General features: G+C 34.3%; 2 protein-coding genes across 2 annotated transcripts; one reads left to right on the forward strand and one right to left on the reverse strand.

The window, feature by feature from the left end:
• Positions 1-151: 151 nt before the first annotated feature.
• LOC132267362 (serine hydroxymethyltransferase, mitochondrial) lies at positions 152-5,033 on the reverse strand. The gene is made up of 16 exons (XM_059768530.1): positions 4,745-5,033; positions 4,622-4,672; positions 4,406-4,492; positions 3,869-3,990; positions 3,622-3,698; positions 3,080-3,204; positions 2,288-2,380; positions 1,977-2,069; positions 1,684-1,881; positions 1,503-1,607; positions 1,311-1,376; positions 1,158-1,235; positions 962-1,073; positions 762-872; positions 494-664; positions 152-389 (listed from the first exon to the last, which is right to left on the reverse strand). Exons 1-15 carry the CDS (start codon positions 4,832-4,834, stop codon positions 516-518), a joined length of 1,557 nt encoding a protein of 518 aa, XP_059624513.1. The 5' UTR covers positions 4,835-5,033; the 3' UTR covers positions 152-389; positions 494-515.
• A 4,026-nt stretch (positions 5,034-9,059) lies between these two features.
• On the forward strand, positions 9,060-11,772 carry LOC132266352 (uncharacterized). Its single transcript, XM_059767206.1, has 6 exons — positions 9,060-9,329; positions 9,456-9,496; positions 9,805-9,863; positions 10,436-10,984; positions 11,330-11,461; positions 11,591-11,772. The coding sequence occupies exons 1-6, from the start codon at positions 9,060-9,062 to the stop codon at positions 11,770-11,772; spliced, it is 1,233 nt and encodes a 410-aa protein (XP_059623189.1).
• Positions 11,773-18,470: the final 6,698 nt, after the last annotated feature.

Below are 18,470 nucleotides of genomic sequence, written 5' to 3' on the forward strand. Positions count from 1 at the left end.
GTTTCAAATCCATAATTCCATGCTCTCAAACATAGACTACCACTTAAACAAGAAATATGAAGTGCCTATTTCAATTAACTAAAACTTAAAGAGTTCCCCAAACCTGCATCACATTCACATCAACAATTACAGTAGATGAATGAAGAGGCACTTATGAGAAATGAAGGCAAGTTAATTATTTTGGTTTGCAGAGCCTGAGTTAATATAGATAGATAGGCATTTCTATGAAGATCGAAAACAGGATTCTGCTAGATTTTATAGCTATAAAGTTGTAAATTTACATTCTTAACATATATATATATATATATATATATATATATATATAGCTTTCATCATCCTTCACAACCATCTTCGTCTAGTGGAAACCATCTCTTTTGGGGTTATGGTGCCTGTACCACACCAACAAACAATCAGCTCAAACTGTGTATGGCTTTACACCTACTGCAAGTAGAGGAAATGACGGATGCAGTTAACCAACGCGTGCTAAATATACCTGGCATGGTAGAATTCGTCCCTCAGTTTTTGTATTTCATGGTTTCTTTTTGAAATCCAATTGTTGGGAATTGTTTTGCATAGTCTTCAACCTCATGACGTAGCTTCGCAATCTCAGATTGGATGGGAGCGCTGGACTGCATTGCCGCCACAAAGTCTTTCAACTTTGTCCCTGGCACACAAGGCTCCCCAAGTTAGGACATTGTAGCACTAGGGGATAGTAAGAGTAAAAAACACATAAACATGCTGCAAAAAGAGTCCAAACTAACCTGTGGCTTCAGTCTTGATCTTGAGAGCCAACTTCACAGCAGCGTCAAAGAAATCAGCGACTTTGACAAAATCCTCTTCAACAAATCCCCTTGAGGTGAGAGCAGGGGTTCCTGAATCAGGGAGGAGTGTGTGAGAGTTAAAATTATGAATTCCAGAAGTGAAATCGGATCGGATCAAGGAAGAGGAGGAGGGCCTATACCCATCCTGATTCCACCAGGAACCATGGCAGAAACATCTCCTGGAACAGTGTTTTTGTTGGCTGCAATGTGAACAGATTCCAACACCTTTTCAACTCTTGAACCATCAATACCCTGTGGAGTAAAAATCCCGTCTCTTAATTCTTATGCACTTTACACTAGTATCTTAATAAATCAGGGATTGAATCTTCTTTTTACCTTATTTTTCAAATTCACCAAAACTAAGTGGTTCTCGGTTCCACCAGAAACAAGGTCATAGCCGTGTGCAACTAAAGTCTGCAAAATTAGAGTCCATAAGACTCAGAATTTGTATTCTGGTGAGTGAGGAAGAAATAAATTATTGAGTCGTACCTGTGCAAACTTTGAACAATTACTCAGAACTTGTTCTTGATAAGCTTTGTACTCTGGAGTCACAGCCTGCACATTAATACATTTGTAATTGCTTATATCATTATCCTGCACTACCTTCCAACTATAGGATTAATCATCATATGATTCACAAATGATAGATGAGATTTGACGATGTTTTTGTCGATGACCAACCTGTTTCAATGCAACTGCTAAGCCGGTAATTGTGTGATTGTGTGGGCCACCTTGAAGTCCAGGAAAGACAGCTTGATTGATTTTATCTTCATAGTCATACAACACCTTCAGGAAGACCAACCATGATCTCAGTCACTATAAAATTTTAAAAAAATGGATATATTTTCTTCACACAACTTACCTCTTTCCCTTGTTTGTTGATCTCTTTCACTCCCTTCCTGAAGAAAATCATGGCACCTCGTGGACCACGAAGCGATTTGTGGGTGGTGGTGGTGACAACATCAGCATAGTCAAATGGTGACGGGATGACACCAGCCGCAACCAAACCACTGATGTGTGCCATATCTGCCAGCAAAATAGCTTTCTGCTTGTCACATACCTGTAAAAAAACATGGAAAATCTAAGCTTGAAGTTTTCCAACTTCACATTTCAAATCAAGCTAAGTGCAGCAGACATATAATATGGAGTAATTACCTTGCGAATACGCGCATAATCATAGAGACGTGCATAAGCACTAGCTCCAGCAACTATCAGTTTTGGCCTGAAGAGTGTGGCACTTTTCTCCAACTGCCATTCAATAACTTTTACATCACAAAAGTATTGTTCTAACAAATACAGTTATATAATACATACATATACACAAGCTTAAACAAAACTATAATGGGCGCCAAAATTTATTTTGACGACTTCCCCTCGTAGAATATATTCAGTTGATCTCCCTCTGTTATTAATTATTACAATACAACAAAACAATGCAGCATATATCTAGAAAAGTAGAAAGTTACCTGGTCGTAGTCAATATAGCCAGTGCTTTCATCCAATCTATATGGCATTGTCTCAAAAAATATTGAAACTGCAGATATCTTCTTTGTGTCAGTCTGTACAATAGAAGAGAGAAAAACCGAGTAGAACATAATCATATATAACAAACTCTTATGTGAAAGTAACATAATCATATATAAGAAACTCTTATGTGTAACTAACATAATCATATATATCTTCTTTTCAAATGATTGCAGTTCGACAAAGCTATTAATCTTCTAGATGGTACCCATAGTTGTTAAAGGCTCAAGGCGCACTAAGGCGCCAAAGGCTTTCTGGAGCCTAAGCGCAAGGCACAGTACAAGGCGCAAGCCTGATCGAAATAAGGCGCATGTATATAATAATGCATATTTAACAATATATTATTATATATATTCATAATCCAGCAATAATTGCAGTTAATGTTAGTAGTGAACAATAAATTTATGAATTTTGTCAAATATTTCACAAGGTTAAACAATACGATTTAATGCTATAGAACTTGTTAATTTAGTAGTCATTAAGTAAAAAAAAATGATACGAATAAAAGATTAGAAAATACAAGACGCGCCTTTTTTGAGCCTGGGAATGTGAATGAGAATCATAGGAAATATTAAGTCTGAATTGCACTAACAATTCCTACTACAACCTTGTAAGGCAAAACCCTCCGTTACACATATGTCATAACATACATATAGGCTGTTCATAATGTAGATGGAAGCAGGCCGGGACAATTAGTTATTTAAGTGGAAAAACAAATTGCAAGTTGTAAGCACCTGATAGCCATGTGAAAGATGCCCACCATGAGGAAGATCAAGTGCCATGATTCTTTCATGAGGTTTCAGTAATGCAGTGTATACTTGAAAATTAGCTGGGGAACCGGACAAAGACTGCACATTCACTGCATCATAAAACGCGATTAGACATTTTAAGAAGCTAGCTACCACATCATCTGTCATACAAAGAAATGGAGGTTTCAGAAATGCGCGGTGTCTGTCCCTCTCTGGTGTTGGGGGCAGGTAACCATTCTACTTTTGCAACTCTCCTCAAGTGCTTATTAAAATTTCCTTTGCTAAGAATATATACTTCTAAGATGAACAAGTCCCTCTTTGGATGTCAAAATTAATGGTTTCTTTTTTCCTTCTAGTCTATAAATATATATATATATATATATATATATATATATATATATAAAATAGGTGTTAGAAAAATCCCAAAGAAATAAAAATCACTCAAATCTTTTAATAATATATATATATCCAATGATGTCTGTTAATGCTTTCTTGCCCACACGTTTTATTATGTAACCAGTAATTACCTCCCCATTTTGCAGGATCCAACCGAAATGCTTCCAAAGCACGCTTTTGGCATAAGGATTCTGCCATGTCAATGTACCTGAAATACAAAAATTATCATTGTTTCATAATCATAATAAACCAGGATGTTCACAATTTAAGTTTGTGTGTAGACTCATGCTAGCTGACATTTGCAGATGATAAAAAAAATTTCACATATGTGGAGAAAATTTAGGAGAAAAGATGAAATAAATGGAGTAATCCACATACTCATTTCCTCCATAGTATCTAGCACCCGGATATCCTTCGCTATACTTGTTCGTCATTACAGATCCAACTGCTTGCATGACAGAGACCGACGTGAAATTCTCTGAAGGTATCAGTTCAAGTCCCTTCACAAAAAAACGGTATCCATCCATTCAGTAAGAGATCAAATTCCACAACTCAATTTGAAGACTCCACAAATGCAGGAAAACGAAAGATGTAGAATCACGAGACTCCCCGTTGCAGCGTCTAGCCAGATGTACTTAGTTTTACCTATGCACGAGGCTGTTTCCTCGTAAATTTGTTTATTTTGTCACCTGATGAATTATCTCCTCCCAAACTTAAAATATAATAACCATTTCGAGTAATTAAAGCGAAACAATTCATTTCTTGAAAGATTAACAATATAATCCAAAATTTGATATCCCATTTTTCTTACTCAACTTTCCCAGCAACCAAACGTAAGTGCAAGTCTGTGATGAGGGAGTATGTGTTTATGTATATCTATGTATGAGAGAGAGAGAGAGAGAGAGAGAGAGTTACCTTCCATTGTCTTGCTTTTTCAAGCTCAATAATGTTAGCAATTTCTGGATCAACCACCTCTAGGGGAGCATTTAACTGCTTTGGCCACTGCATTAATTTATATGGTTCTATGTAAGATTTGACACAAGCACAAAAACACACACACATACGTACGTTTATATACACACAGAAATACTACAGGAAAAAGAAGATGTGAAGAAATATAAAGAGACTTACAGTGACACCAGGTTTCTCCTTCTCGTAAACAGCTTCATTGGGTAGAGAGGTCTACATTAGAAGCAGAGAGTCATTAAATTCATGAAAATACAAAATTTTCATTTGGAGATTACAAAGACAAACCATGTAATAGATGGAGCCACCACTGAAGATGCGTTGAATTGGTTTCTCAACCGATGAGGAAAGTCTTCGAAGTGCCATTGTCATTGCCATTTCCCCCCTTTCTCTCCCTGACTGCCTCCTCCTTCTGCTCTGTTCTTCACTGGGGTGATGTTGGATGAGTTTTCGGTGGTTAATATATATATATATATATATATATATATATATATATATATATTAATATTTCTGGTTTTGTGGTGAGCAAGGTTGATCTTTTTCGTTATCCCATTCCAATTCAGAGTCACCAACCACTATTATCATCAATAGTTCCCAGACAGAAAAAAAAAAAAAAAAACAAACTAAATCAACTGATTCTCTATAACCTTACGTATATGTACACTTACACCTGATTGGGGTACATTTAACGTGCATACAATCATCTTCAATATGAAGTTGTGGTCGAATGTATAATATATTTATTTATTTATTTATTTATTTTGTTGACATCATACTTTAGTTTTGCCTTTTAGGTCACCCGACTCTTCAGTGTGTCTCAGTTGTAACCAAATAATTAAGGGTTTTAGAATTTGTAACTTGGGACAAAAAAAAATTAAAAGTCAAAATCGAAAGAAAGAATGAGAGGTGTAAAGAATTGGGGGGCTTGATAACCTGTAATTTAGGTTTACTTTTTATATGTGGGAAACTCTTTGATTTTCGTCGTGATTGTAAAACAAAGTGTGGTTTTTAATTTTTAATTTGAATAACGATGAAGTTTGAACTTAAAACATTTGATTTAAATTTTTGAAAAGTGCATAACTTTAATATTTACATCCAATTATAAATAAAAATTTCCCAAAATCTCATGTCACAATTGCTGACTCTATCCTTATAATTTAAAGCTAGGGAGCTGTTTATACTGACTTTAATGGCATATTTTACCGAGCCTTTGTGACCCAAATTGGTGCATGCCATTCCTTACTTTCTCAGTATATGATGAAGTAAATACTATTTTATATTATTATTATTATTATTATTACTAAGAAATTGTTGGGTATGACAAATATGGCAGCAGAACCAACCATAAAAGCCCTATCCGAACTCTACATTTGTTAGCCACAAATTAAAGTGATAGGGCTCTATAACTTGTTTGGACGACAACTTTGGTCACCTAGTTCTCTATCTGAACAATTGTTTCTTTTCAAACTTCCAAGTCACGTGTCATTTTCTTCTCCATAAATTGACAGTGCCTTGAAGAGCTTTAGGCCCATTCGGACAATGCAAGCTTCTACAGAGCAGTGGGCCCCGTTTATTCTCAGACCTTGTGTCATGAGCATCACTGAAGTACGGATAACAACATGATCTTGGTTTTGGTCTGGGTCTGCTAATGCCTATGAAGAGAAGAGGAGGGAAGAGAAGAAAAAGAATTTTATCTATTTGGCAAAACAATTTTTCTATCAATTTGACAAAATATTTGCTAAAATACTTATATTACTTAAATAATTATTTTGTCCTTGGATCCAACAATTTATGTTGGATACAACTATGTCTCAAAAAAATGGAAAAAAAGTGTCACTTTTAAAGAAATATATTACAAATATGTTAACTTTATAATAATAATTTTGTATTAGACAAACGCTGTACATTTGAGTCTAAATTACCCCTCCACATTATGAAAATTGCCTTCCAAACCATTCTTAAACAATCACCACCACCACTAACCACAACTTACCCTTCCCCCCTTTCTCTCTCTATATCGCCGCCGCTCCAACCGTTCATAACCCAACACCATCCAAACTCTTTTTTTTTCCTTTCCTTTTTTCTTCCTTTCTCTCATCTCTCTCAATGAACAAACGCTGCCGCCGCCGCACAGAGGATTTTTTTTTTTTTTTTGGCCTTTCCTTATCCCCTTTATGAACAACCATAACCACCGCCGACCACCACAATCATCATCATCTTTCATTTTTCAAAATATATAAATATATATAGAATAATGATAGAGTAACCGAATAAGTCCCGAAACGTGACTTGTCTTTGCCATGTCATTTACGTAAGTATATTCCTAGGAAAGTAATTGTTTAACTAATTAAAAGACAAATTTACCCTCAATATTCAATCTTATCTTCATTACATAGCTTCACTTTCTCTCTCTACGTCTCAACTCTCTCTATCCGACATTTTCTTCACTTTTTCTCTCTCTCTAACAATTTACATATTTCTCTCTCTATTTTCTCTCTAAAATTTTTGCCAGATCTTTTCATACTTAATTTTGTGAGATATATATTTTGTAATTGGCTAATTTCGATGTCAAAACAAGTCCAATCGAGTTGTAATTTTTCGGTTCAACAATTCGAAGATTGAAGATCGGATGCAGATTTGAAGAAGTTCAAGTGTTCATGATATACTACACTCCGAGATGATGAGAATAATGCTATAAGAAGTTTTGAGATGTAGTGATCGAGAACATTTAGGAAGGGTTTTGGATGTTTTAGAAGAAGATTTTACATTTTGTTCATCTTGAACTGGTTCAAGAATAATCGAACAGGTTCAACATCAGCAAAACAGCCAAAGTTTCAAGACTGACCATCTTGAACCGGTTCAAGAATTCGTGGGATTCCTTACTGGCTATCTTGAACCGGTTCAAGAAGTCTTGGATGCATCAGGTTTCCAAGTTTCCATCTTCTGATGTTTCTTTTTTGATCCCAACTTCCTTCCAAGTTCTATGCACGAAATTTATCATATTTTCTGAGGGATTAGGACTTTCAAAACTCTATATAAACCATGTCATATACATTGGTTTATTCATGACTTTAAGAAAAATTAATTCTATATTTTGAGAAAGCCTTTAGAGAGAAAAAAAAATTATAAAATCAAATCTGATTATTCTGAATTTATTTTTGAGAGCACACATATATATTCATGAGTAATTTAGTTGTAGTGTTCTCTATCTCATCGGAATTGTAGCTATATTGAAGATTCAGATATTCTGGATGATCAGCAGGATTTAATTCTTCTACAATCGTGTTCAGATCTTGAAGAACAGAAGTAAACGCTGTCACACTTTGAAAGGGTTGGAGCATTCGAGGAGTGTTGTCTGATCTACCTATTACTCTTTTACAAATATCAAGTGTAAGCCTGAGGTCAAGTTGCTGTTGGACAGGGAGTCGCAAAGCCAGAGGATCGTCAACGATTGGTGTGGTGTAGAACGATAGGGTGTGAGTCAGAGCCAAAATTCGGTATACTTTGTTTCAAACAGAGTGGATCGGTTTACTTTAAACTAAACAGTCCATGAGGTTTTTCCCATAACAGTTGACATATTTTATCAACTAGGGTTTCCTCACTAAAATCCTAGTGCAATCTCTCTAACTCTAACTTGTTTTACTTTTCATATATTTGTAATTGTGAATGTTTAAATTGGTCATATAATTTTATCAATCATAACTTGAGCAAGTTGACCTAATAATTAGATCTAGGTCATTGAAGGAGTTAATCACAATCAACAACTGTTTCCGCACCCCGCGTAACTCTTGTTTCACAATTTGGTATCAGAGCGAGATACTCGATATACAGAGTAGATCATAGTTGTTGATTATTTGTTGATTTTTGTATTATGTCTGAAAATTCATCTGTTGATGTGTTGCCTTTAACTCCTATTTTTTATTTTGTCACAAGCATGCAAATTGAGTGATTCAAGTTTTAAAAGGATTTTGAAATTTTGTTAGAGGAATTGAATCTTGCGGAACTTGATAGAGATATTTATAAGTTAGAAGTTTCTGTCTCTAATAAAAATTTGGAAGAACTTGGCCATAAGAATTTGAATTTTCTTCATAAAATTGATTTTCTGCAAAAGGAGCTTAATAAGGTAAATTTGTTTAATAAATCACTGGAACTTAAAATTGATAATTTGAGTAGTGAATTTGTTAAATCAAAACAGTCTTTTCAAAAAATTGATATTGACACTTGCAAAATTAATAAGTTGAAAGGAGTGGTTGGGAATGTTATGAGTAACAAAGATTTGGCATCAACTTCAAAGGATTTGTATTTTCAAAAATCGAAGGATGTTTTTGTGGAAGTTGAAACCAAACCTTGTGTTATTTCTAATTCTCCTAAATTTATTTCAACATGTCATTTTTGTGGTGAAAAAGGGCATATTAAGTATAAGTGACAGAAAAGAAAAATTGAACTAAGAAAGAATTTGAAAAATCTAGATAGTTCAAATTTGAGGAAGAAGAGGATTAGGACTATTGAGCCTTGTGACACTTTACCTAGAATAATAGGGAAATCATTGCAAAATGAATCTAAAATTATTTGGGTAAAGAATGAAAATTTTAAGTGTCTGGCCATGCACACTGCACTTAGAGCACTTGGTCCATATGGTTGGTATTTTAATAGTGGTTGTTCTAGGCATATGACAGGGGATAGAACATTGTTTACCACTTTTAAGGAATGCTCAGTTGGTAGTATTACTTTTGGTGATGATAAAACTTCTACTGTAAATGGCAAAAGTAAGATCAAATTTCCAGGAATTGGGGAGTTAAAAAATGTTTTATATGTTAAAGGTTTAGCTACTAATCTGTTGAGTATTAGTCAAATCTGTGATGAAGAGTTTCAAGTCAATTTTACTCAACAAGGATGTTTTGTAACTAATGAAAAAGGTGAATACATCTTGAAAGGAACTAGAACTTCTGATAATTGCTATGTTGTGTTTTCGAATCCTTCACTGATGTGTTTTCTGCAGTTACTGATGAGGCTATATTATGGCATAAAAGACTTGGACATGTGAATTATATTGATTTAGTGAATTTGTTTAACAATGATCTTGTTCGAGATTTGCCTAAATTGAAGATGCCTAAGAATAAAATATGTGGTCCATGCTAGTTAGGAAAACAAACTAGATTGTCACATAAGAGACTTATTCATAAAGTCACTACTCGACCTTTAGAATTGATTCATATGGATTTGATGGGTCGCATAACACCTGATAGCATTGGAGGAAAAAGATATTTGCTTGTTATGGTTAATGATTTTTCTAGATTTACTTTTGTTGCATATTTGAGAGAAAAATCTGATACTTTTGTGAATTTCAGGTCTCTTTGCCAACTTATTCAAAATGAGAAGGGATATCGAATTAGGAGCGATAATGAAGGTAAATTCAAACCTAAGGAATTTATTGAATATTGTGATAAGAATGGCATTAAGTATGAATTTTCAGCACCTAAAATACCACAACAGAATGGTGTAGGGGAAAGGAAAAATAGGACAATTGCAGGTGTGGCTCGTACTATGCTTCAAGAGAATAAGATTGCTAGTCACTTTTGGGCTAAATCAGTACGTACTGCTTGTCATATCCTAAATAAAGTTTATCTTAAGCCTGGAACTAACAAGACTTCATATGAATTGTGGTATGATAGAAAACCCACTGTTAAATACTTTAGAGTCTTTGGAAGTAAATGTTATATCTTTAGAGATAAGGAACACTTAGGAAAATTTGACGCTAAAAGTGATGAAGGTGTGTTTTTGGGTTATTCACAAACTAGTCGGGTTTATAGGGTTTTTAATCTTAGAACCAAAGTGGTCATAGAGTCTATAAATATGGTTTTTGATGATACAAAATCTAAAATAACCTCTTTTTAACTTGATGAAGAAGAAACTAATTTTGAAATTGTAGGAGAAAGGAAAGAACCTACAATTCAAGAAGAAGAAGAGTTGAGGTTTTAGGTGGAGAAGGTGAAGAAGTTGAAAAAGATGAGGATGAGGAATTAGAGGTCAACACTGATGAACCTATAGGAATTCCTGCACCATCTCTAGATATTCCCACATCTAACAGTTCTAGAGTTAGATTGAGTCACTCAATTGACAATGTGATAGGTCCATGGGATAAGCATGGTACTAGGAGTACAGTCCGTGATGATGTAGGACACTCATGCATTGTAGATGATATTGTTCACTCATGTCACATTGCTCAGTTTGAACCTAAGAATGTTGATGAAGCTCTTCAAAGTTCTGATTGGCTTATGGCTATGCAAGAAGAATTGCTTCAATTTGTGAAGAACGATGTTTGGGAACTAGTGTCTCGACCTAGTGATGTTAATATCATAGGGACCAAATGGATCTTTAAAAATAAACTTGATGAACATGGTCTTGTGATGAGAAATAAAGCTAGATTAGTTGCACAAGGATACACTCAAGTTGAAGGAATTGATTTTGATGAGACTTTTGCACCTGTTACTAGACTTGAGTCTATTCGATTTCTTTTTGTTTTTGCATGTCACTTTAAATTCAAATTGTTTCAAATGGATGTTAAAAGTGCTTTTCTAAATGGTATTTTGTATGAAAAAGTTTATGTAGCACAACCAAAAGGTTTTATTGATCCACATTATCCTGATTTTGTTTTTCATCTTAAAAAGACTCTTTGTGGTTTAAAGCAAGCACCTAGAGCATGGTATGAGAAGTTAACTACTTATCTATTGCACAAGGGCTTCAGAAGAGGAGGGGCATATAAAACATTGTTTATTTTCATAAAAGGAAAAGATTTTCTTATTGCTCAAATATATGTGGATGATATTATTTTTGGTGCTATATGTGATAACCTTGTTCATACTTTTTCTAAAGTTATGAGTAAAACTTTTGAAATGAGCATGGTTGGTGAACTGACTTTCTTTCTACGTCTCCAAGTGAAACAACTTGATGATGGGATTTTTATATCTCAATCAAAGTATGCAAAGGAGCTAGTTAAGAAGTTTGGTATGAAAGATTCAAAGCATATTCAACCTCCTATGAGTACTTCATCCAAATTAGATTGAGACTCTAATCCTAACAAGGTTGATCATTTCTTATATAGGAGTATGATTGGTAGCTTGTTGTATTTGGCAGCAACTAGGCCAGATATTTCATTTAGTGTAGGTGTTTGTGCTAGGTATCAAGCTGATCCTAGAGAACAACAAATTCTTGCAGTCAAGCGCATTATTCGTTATGTCAATAGTACATTGAATTATGGATTGCGTTATTCTTCTGAGTCTAACTCTGAGATTGCAGGCTATACTAATGCTGATTAGGCTGGAAACAAGGATGATAGAAAGAGTACTTCAGGTGGTTATCTCTATGTTAGTACTAATCTTGTTTCATGGTACATCAACAAGCAAAATTGCATATCTTTATCATCTTGTAAGGCTGAATACATTGCTGCTGGAATTTGTTGCACACAATTGCTTTGGATGAAACAGATACTCCTGGATTATGGAGTTGATCAATGTACTATTTCTATCTTTTGTGATAATACTAATACAATTAATATTTCAAAGAATCCAGTTTTGCATTCTAGGACTAAACATTGACATTCGACATCACTTTTTTAGGGAACTTGTTGAACAAAATGCCGTGTCTTTGGAAAAAGTGCATACTAATCAGAATTTGGCTGATATTCTCACTAAACCATTAGATGCTCCTAAGTTTTCTCATTTTAGGAAATCTATTGGTGTCTGTTGTCTTGATTAGATGCATTACAAAGACATAGTCTATAAAGGATCATCATGCATATCTTGAGAGTCTAGATTATGTTTTTAGGAAGTTAAGCAAACCATATTGATTGAATATGTTGAACACAAGGAGTTTAATGACACATAGATTATCTGTGGAAAGCATACAATGGCTATGAATTGATGAAATTGGTTTTGCTTACTTATTTCATATAGTAAATGAATCATTGATAGTACATTTACTTGTGTTAGATGTCATTATTTTGGTCAAAGCTAATGTTGATATGATTGATCATTATCTTGGAATTTAAACTTGGTTTATGTGTTTTATACCAAAAGAGTGAAAAGAAAAGAAAATTGAAAAACAACTTGGAAAGAAAAAGTTTTTGAAAAAGAAAGAAAAATATTTGTTGTTTAGAAAAAGGTGAGATGGAAAAGGCTACCTTTAGGATTTATCTGAAAGCTACCTTGACTCGAAACAAATGGGAATAAGGGAAAGAGCTGGCTGCCCATAAGTGTGAAAGTCGCCAATGTGCAAAAAGAAAAATGGAGCACAAAGAGAGATAAAAAAATATATCTTTTGCACATGTTGATTTTTTGATTTCTATGGAGATGTGATATCATTGATTTATTATCTGAAATCTGAACAATTAACAGATCATATGTTTTTGGAACTTGGTGGTGATTTTACTACACTTACTAAGTTTGTAGAACTTAAAAGAATTGATCTTGGTTATTTTTGTTGTTATATATAATCTTGTGGAGTCTATAATCTCATTCGTTTCAATTTACAAGATTTATATGGTTGGTCGTTTCCTACTCCTAGGATTTTTCTTCCTTACGGCCCTTGTTAATTTGTGACAAAAAGGGGGAGATAGTTGAGATACTTGTACATTAAGGAAAGATACTTGTGCAATAAGGGGGATAATTTTTTGCATTGAGGGGGGAACCATTGATCATTGCACATTTAACTTGCATTGACATTCAGGCATTATTAACTTTGTGATTTTATGCTTGTGTTTATTTTCTTGATTAAACTTTACAGGTAGTTGTGTTTGAGCTACTGTGCAGATTACAGGTTGCTACATGTGTTGAAGCTTCATAAGGTTCCAGAAAATTTTCGCGTTTTATTTCCTTTAACTTTTTATGTAATTTACTTTCCTGCTTGGGTAAATTGCTGAATTGTTTTAGGGTTTTGTCACGAAATTGCTAGAGGGGGAGATTGTGAGATATATATTTTGTAATTGGCTAATTTCGATGTCAAAACAAGTCTGATCGAGTTGTAATTTTTCGGTTCAACAATTCAAAGATTGAAGATCGGATGCGGATTTGAAGAAGTTCAAGTGTTTATGATATACTACACTCCGAGATGATGAGAACAATGTTATAAGAAATTTTGAGAGGTAGTGATCGAGAACATTTATGAAGGGTTTTGGATATTTTAGAAGAAGATTTTACATTCTGTCCATCTTGAACTGGTTCAAGAATAATCGAACAGGTTCAACATCAACAGAACAGCCAAAGTTTCAAGACTGGACATCTTGAACCGGTTCAAGAGGGCTGAACCGGTTCAAGAATTCGTCTGATTCCTTACTGGCCATCTTGAACCAATTCAAGATGGCTGAACCTGTTCAAGAAGTCCTAGATGCATCAGGTTTCCAAGTTTCCATCTTCTGATGTTTCCTTTTTTATCCCAGCTTCCTTCCAAGTTCTATACATGAAATTTATCATATTTTCTGAGGGATTAGGACTTTCAAAACTCTATATAAACTATGTCATATACATTGGTTTATTCATGACTTTAGGGAAAATCAATTCTATATTTTAAGAAAGCCTTCAGAGAGAGAAAAATTCAGAAAATCAAATCTGATTATTCTGAATTTATTTTTGAGAGCACACATATATATTCACGAGTGATTTAGTTGTAGTGTTCTCTATCTCATCAAAATTGGAGTTGTATTGAAGATTCAGATATTCCGAATGATCAGCAGGATTTAATTATTCTATAATCGTGTTCAGATCTTGAAGAACAGAAGTAAATGCAGTCACACTTTGAAAGGGTTGGAGCATTCGAGGAGTATTGTCTGATCTACCTGTTACTCTTTTACAAATATCAAGTGTAAGCTTGAGGTCAAGTTGTTATTGGACAAGGAGTTACAAAGCCAGAGGATCGTCAGCAGTTGGTGTGGTATAGAACGATAGGGTGTGAGGCAGAGTCAAAGTTCGGTCTACCTTGTTTCAAACATAGTGGATCGATTTACTTTGGACTAAACAGTCCACGAGGTTTTTCCCATAACAGTTGACGTATTTTATCAACTATGATTTCCTTGCTAAAATCCTAGTGCAATCTCTCTAACTCCAACTTGCTTTACTTTTCATATATGTGTGATTATAGATGTTTAATTTTGTCATATAATTTTATCAATCATAACTTGAGCAAGTTGACCTAATAATCAGATCTAGGTCATTAAAGGAGTTAATCACAATCAACAACTGTTTCCGCACCTCACGTAACTCTTGTTTCACAAATTTTTCTATCTATGACCATTTTCTGCTTTTATAGTTTTTGTCATCTGTCTTCCATACAGACCATACCCTTTATATGAATCATTGGCAAACACCACTTCCCGTATAGGGGGTAACTCTGTAAACTCCTCTGGAAAGACATTAAGAAACTCCTTAACAATTGCCGGAAGAATATAACCCAAACTCCTGTCTTCCTCGACTAGCAAACTAGCCAAGTAAGACCTGTGGCAACTCCATTCACCGATGCTGTAAACAATCTTAGGGTGGGAATCACTCCGGTCTCCCACAAAATGAAAACAATCTCATTTGGGAGTGCAAATAGACACTCTCCCTCAAAAGCAGTCGATCCTAACCTGAAAGAAAGACAACCAGTCCATCCCGAGAATGACGTTAATGTTGGGAAACGTGCAAGTTTTAAAAACTTTTCGAGGGATTTTGATTCATAGATCTTGATTCATCACATAGAGATAAGTTTTAAGCAAAAATAAAAATATGATGTATCATTCAATTAATGGATTGAATACTTACATCAAAGGTCTGAGTAAACCTTTAAAACTTTCCTCTAAAGTGAATGTTCTCACTTATTGTAGATCCCTTAGCAAGATGCCTTCTCCTTGGATCTCCATCTTCTTGGTAATTATTTTGCCTTTAGGAATCACTCATAAGCCTCCATGAATTACCTTGGAAAACTAGGCTTGTGGGAGCCTCCATTAGATGAGAACATAAACCCTAATTTTCTAGAGAGAGAAAATAAATTCCTTTTTCCTTCTTCAAAAAAAAAAAAATCACCCCTAAAATATACATAGACCATGTATATTTATAGGTAACATAAAAATAAAGAAAAGGAAACAACAAATCCTTCTCCATCTCTAATTCATATGTCTCAAATCTAATATGATTCCAATATCAAGTTGGGCTATGAGTGAGAATCCATTGGGCCTATTATTTTATTGGCTATAATGAATTAATAATTGGCCCGGTCCATGGCCCAATTCAATTAATTCATAAATTATTTTCTACTCCACTAAAAGAAATTAATTGAACTCCAATTAAATAATAAATAACCTCTAAGTCAATATTGCACTTTGACCCCTCTATGCATAATTAGTTATCGGATAAATAAAGCCATCAATCCGACTACTTAATTAATATATCTATTTTGGTACCTTTGATTATTTCTGGCTCGATCACAATAAAACATTTGTTTGACAAAAATAATAATTTAAATAAATAAATATATAATAAATCATTTTGTCTAAAAATACACGAAGGCCTTCGAATTTACTTTGTGATCAACCATAATCAATACAAAATAAATACAAGTAGCAATGATGCAAATATTGAAAATATAACCCTCTAACTATTAATTACATAACTACCCAAAGTGTCGATCTAAGGATCCCGAAGAATCCGCCGAACAAATCAAAGTAATTATTAATTAATAAAAGAGTCTATAATTTTCTCATACTTAAGAGTCAAATGCCATGACGGTGATAGGGAGCAATTGCATACGACGACTCTCGCAATATATCTCAATCTAACGCGGATCCAGTTCAAATCTTAATTAATTATGAGTCCATCCATAATTACCGACTATGAACCATTTATGATTACTATTTATATATCATGCATTGATTGCCATCACAAACATATATATAAATATCTCTTGTAATCAAATGGACACTATCAATTCTACAATGAATCGAAATATAATACATTGAATTCACCAATTGTATAAAACATAAATATTTCATAAACGTCAGGAACATATGTCACTTTAATCCAAACAGGAATTTGCTATGCCAGGGCATATAAATCCCAACAGCTCACACTTGCCCTCATAGCTAATTCAAATTGCACCTAACTCCAATATTATCCGGATGATGATCAAAATTATTGATCAATGACACCTTTGATAATGGATCAACAAAGTTGTGTTCCAATGCAATGTTCTAGCTACAAGTACATTTTCTTGCCGGACAATATCATGTTGAACATGATACTTCCTCTTAGTGTATCTTGTTCCTCTATAAAACCTTGGGTCATTGGTTTGGACTACTTCTACACTATTGTCGCAATATAGCTCGATAGGTAGGCTAGCATGCTCCACAACCTCTAAATCAGTGAGATCAAACCAATAGGCTTCCTTTGCCGCCTTTAAGGCTGCAATATATTCCACCTGCAGGTTTGAGTCAGCAGTTGAAATCTGCTTAACAATCTACCAACTGATTTCCCTTTCATTAAGTGAACATACACTAAGTTATGAATCTCATAATATCTACTTCTGATTTAAAATCAGAATTAGCATACCTGACTAGGACCATATCATCACATCCATAAATGAGTATGATATCACTGGTTCTCCTTAGGTACTTAATGATATTTTTCACAGCAGACCAGTTATCAAGTCCAGTATTGGACTGATCTCTACTGACTATCCCTACTATGTAGCGGATGTCCTGTTTGGTATAGACCATGGCATATATGAGACTCTCATATGCCGAAACATATTGTTCCAGTCTCATTTGCTCAATCTCCTTTGATAGTCTTGAAAAACTACTTACTAGAGAGAGCCATCCATATCAATAAAGCAAGAACTCATTCTTTGAGTTATGCATACCAAACCTGGTCAAAACTTTATCAATATAGGATTATTAAGATAAGCCTATTTTCCTTTTAACCTGATCTTGCAAAAGCTTGATCCTAGGAATCTAGCTTACATCCTGAAAATTCTTCATTTAAAAATAATTGAACAACTACCTCTTTATTGATGACAAAACTTCCACATCATTCTAAATGAGTAGGATGTCATCAATATATATAGAATTAGAAAAATAATGACATTCCCTTGTACACTCATGATTTATTCACTAAGAAATCTTCTGGTATCTTTTTGTAGATTAACTTGCCTTCCATAGGAATCACCCTACTAGAAAGTTCTACAAGATCCCAGAATTTATTAGAATACATAGATTCCAACTCTGATTTCATAATAACTCACCAAAACGATCTGTATCCACATCGGTTCACGCTTCCGTGTAGCTTACTGGGTCCAACTCATGTTTAACAGGGATGTCCATAATGGTCTCACCTAAAAACATGATTCTGTCGAATTGGATGATAATCCTCCCACTACATCAATGTACCGATGCAAGAATCTGTGTAATAGATGATGCGAACGCATCAATAGGGAATTCATATATTATTCTCAATCTCTATAATAAGTGTGTTCACATGTGATACATCTGGTACTCATACCAAATTCTCTAACATTATGCTACTAGGTATGTGATTCATAATATGATTCTCCTATAGATAAACAGTGAGTGAAAACAATCAACTTTTATCTTTGAGATCATAAAATAATCCATCCTAGTGACATTTAGAGTAGCTATCAAATCTAGCATGCCTATGATCTGCTTCCAACTTACTTGTCCATATCAAGCGCACATGTGCAAGACTACCCCATATGTGCATATGATTCAAACTAATATTTAGTAAAAAACACAGCTCAACGGTATCCTTGAGACAGACTAAGATGGAATGCAGTTCATAATGCGCATCGATGTCATTAACGCTAAACTCTTAAATGAAAGAGATAATGTGGCATAACTGATCATAGATCTAACCATGTTAAGTGGAATTCTGTTATTCCTTTTTGACACCTAAATGCATTTAGCGTCAATTGCGGAAAACTGGTACACAACACCCTCATTAACCATATAGTCTTTGCACTAGCCCAAGAAATACTC

This window comes from Cornus florida, unplaced genomic scaffold, assembly GCF_030987335.1.
Source record: "Cornus florida cultivar Cherokee Brave unplaced genomic scaffold, ASM3098733v1 CherokeeBrave_3.0.0_Hap2_Chr07, whole genome shotgun sequence".
Taxonomy (NCBI): domain Eukaryota; kingdom Viridiplantae; phylum Streptophyta; class Magnoliopsida; order Cornales; family Cornaceae; genus Cornus; species Cornus florida.

Bases quoted from the DNA above. Each gene is read 5' to 3' on its own strand.
- LOC132266352 (XM_059767206.1), top strand. From the start codon at position 9,060: ATGCACACTGCACTTAGAGCACTTGGTCCATATGGTTGGTATTTTAAT. The intron at 10,985-11,329 runs GTCACTTTAAAT...CTTTTTCTAAAG, and splicing joins ATTTCTTTTTGTTTTTGCAT to TTATGAGTAAAACTTTTGAA. The intron at 11,462-11,590 runs GTATGAAAGATT...TGTATTTGGCAG, and splicing joins GGAGCTAGTTAAGAAGTTTG to CAACTAGGCCAGATATTTCA.
- LOC132267362 (XM_059768530.1), bottom strand. From the start codon at position 4,834: ATGGCAATGACAATGGCACTTCGAAGACTTTCCTCATCGGTTGAGAAA. The intron at 1,236-1,310 runs GTACGACTCAAT...CTAATTTTGCAG, and splicing joins ATTGTTCAAAGTTTGCACAG to ACTTTAGTTGCACACGGCTA. The intron at 873-961 runs GTATAGGCCCTC...TCCCTGATTCAG, and splicing joins TCCTGGTGGAATCAGGATGG to GAACCCCTGCTCTCACCTCA.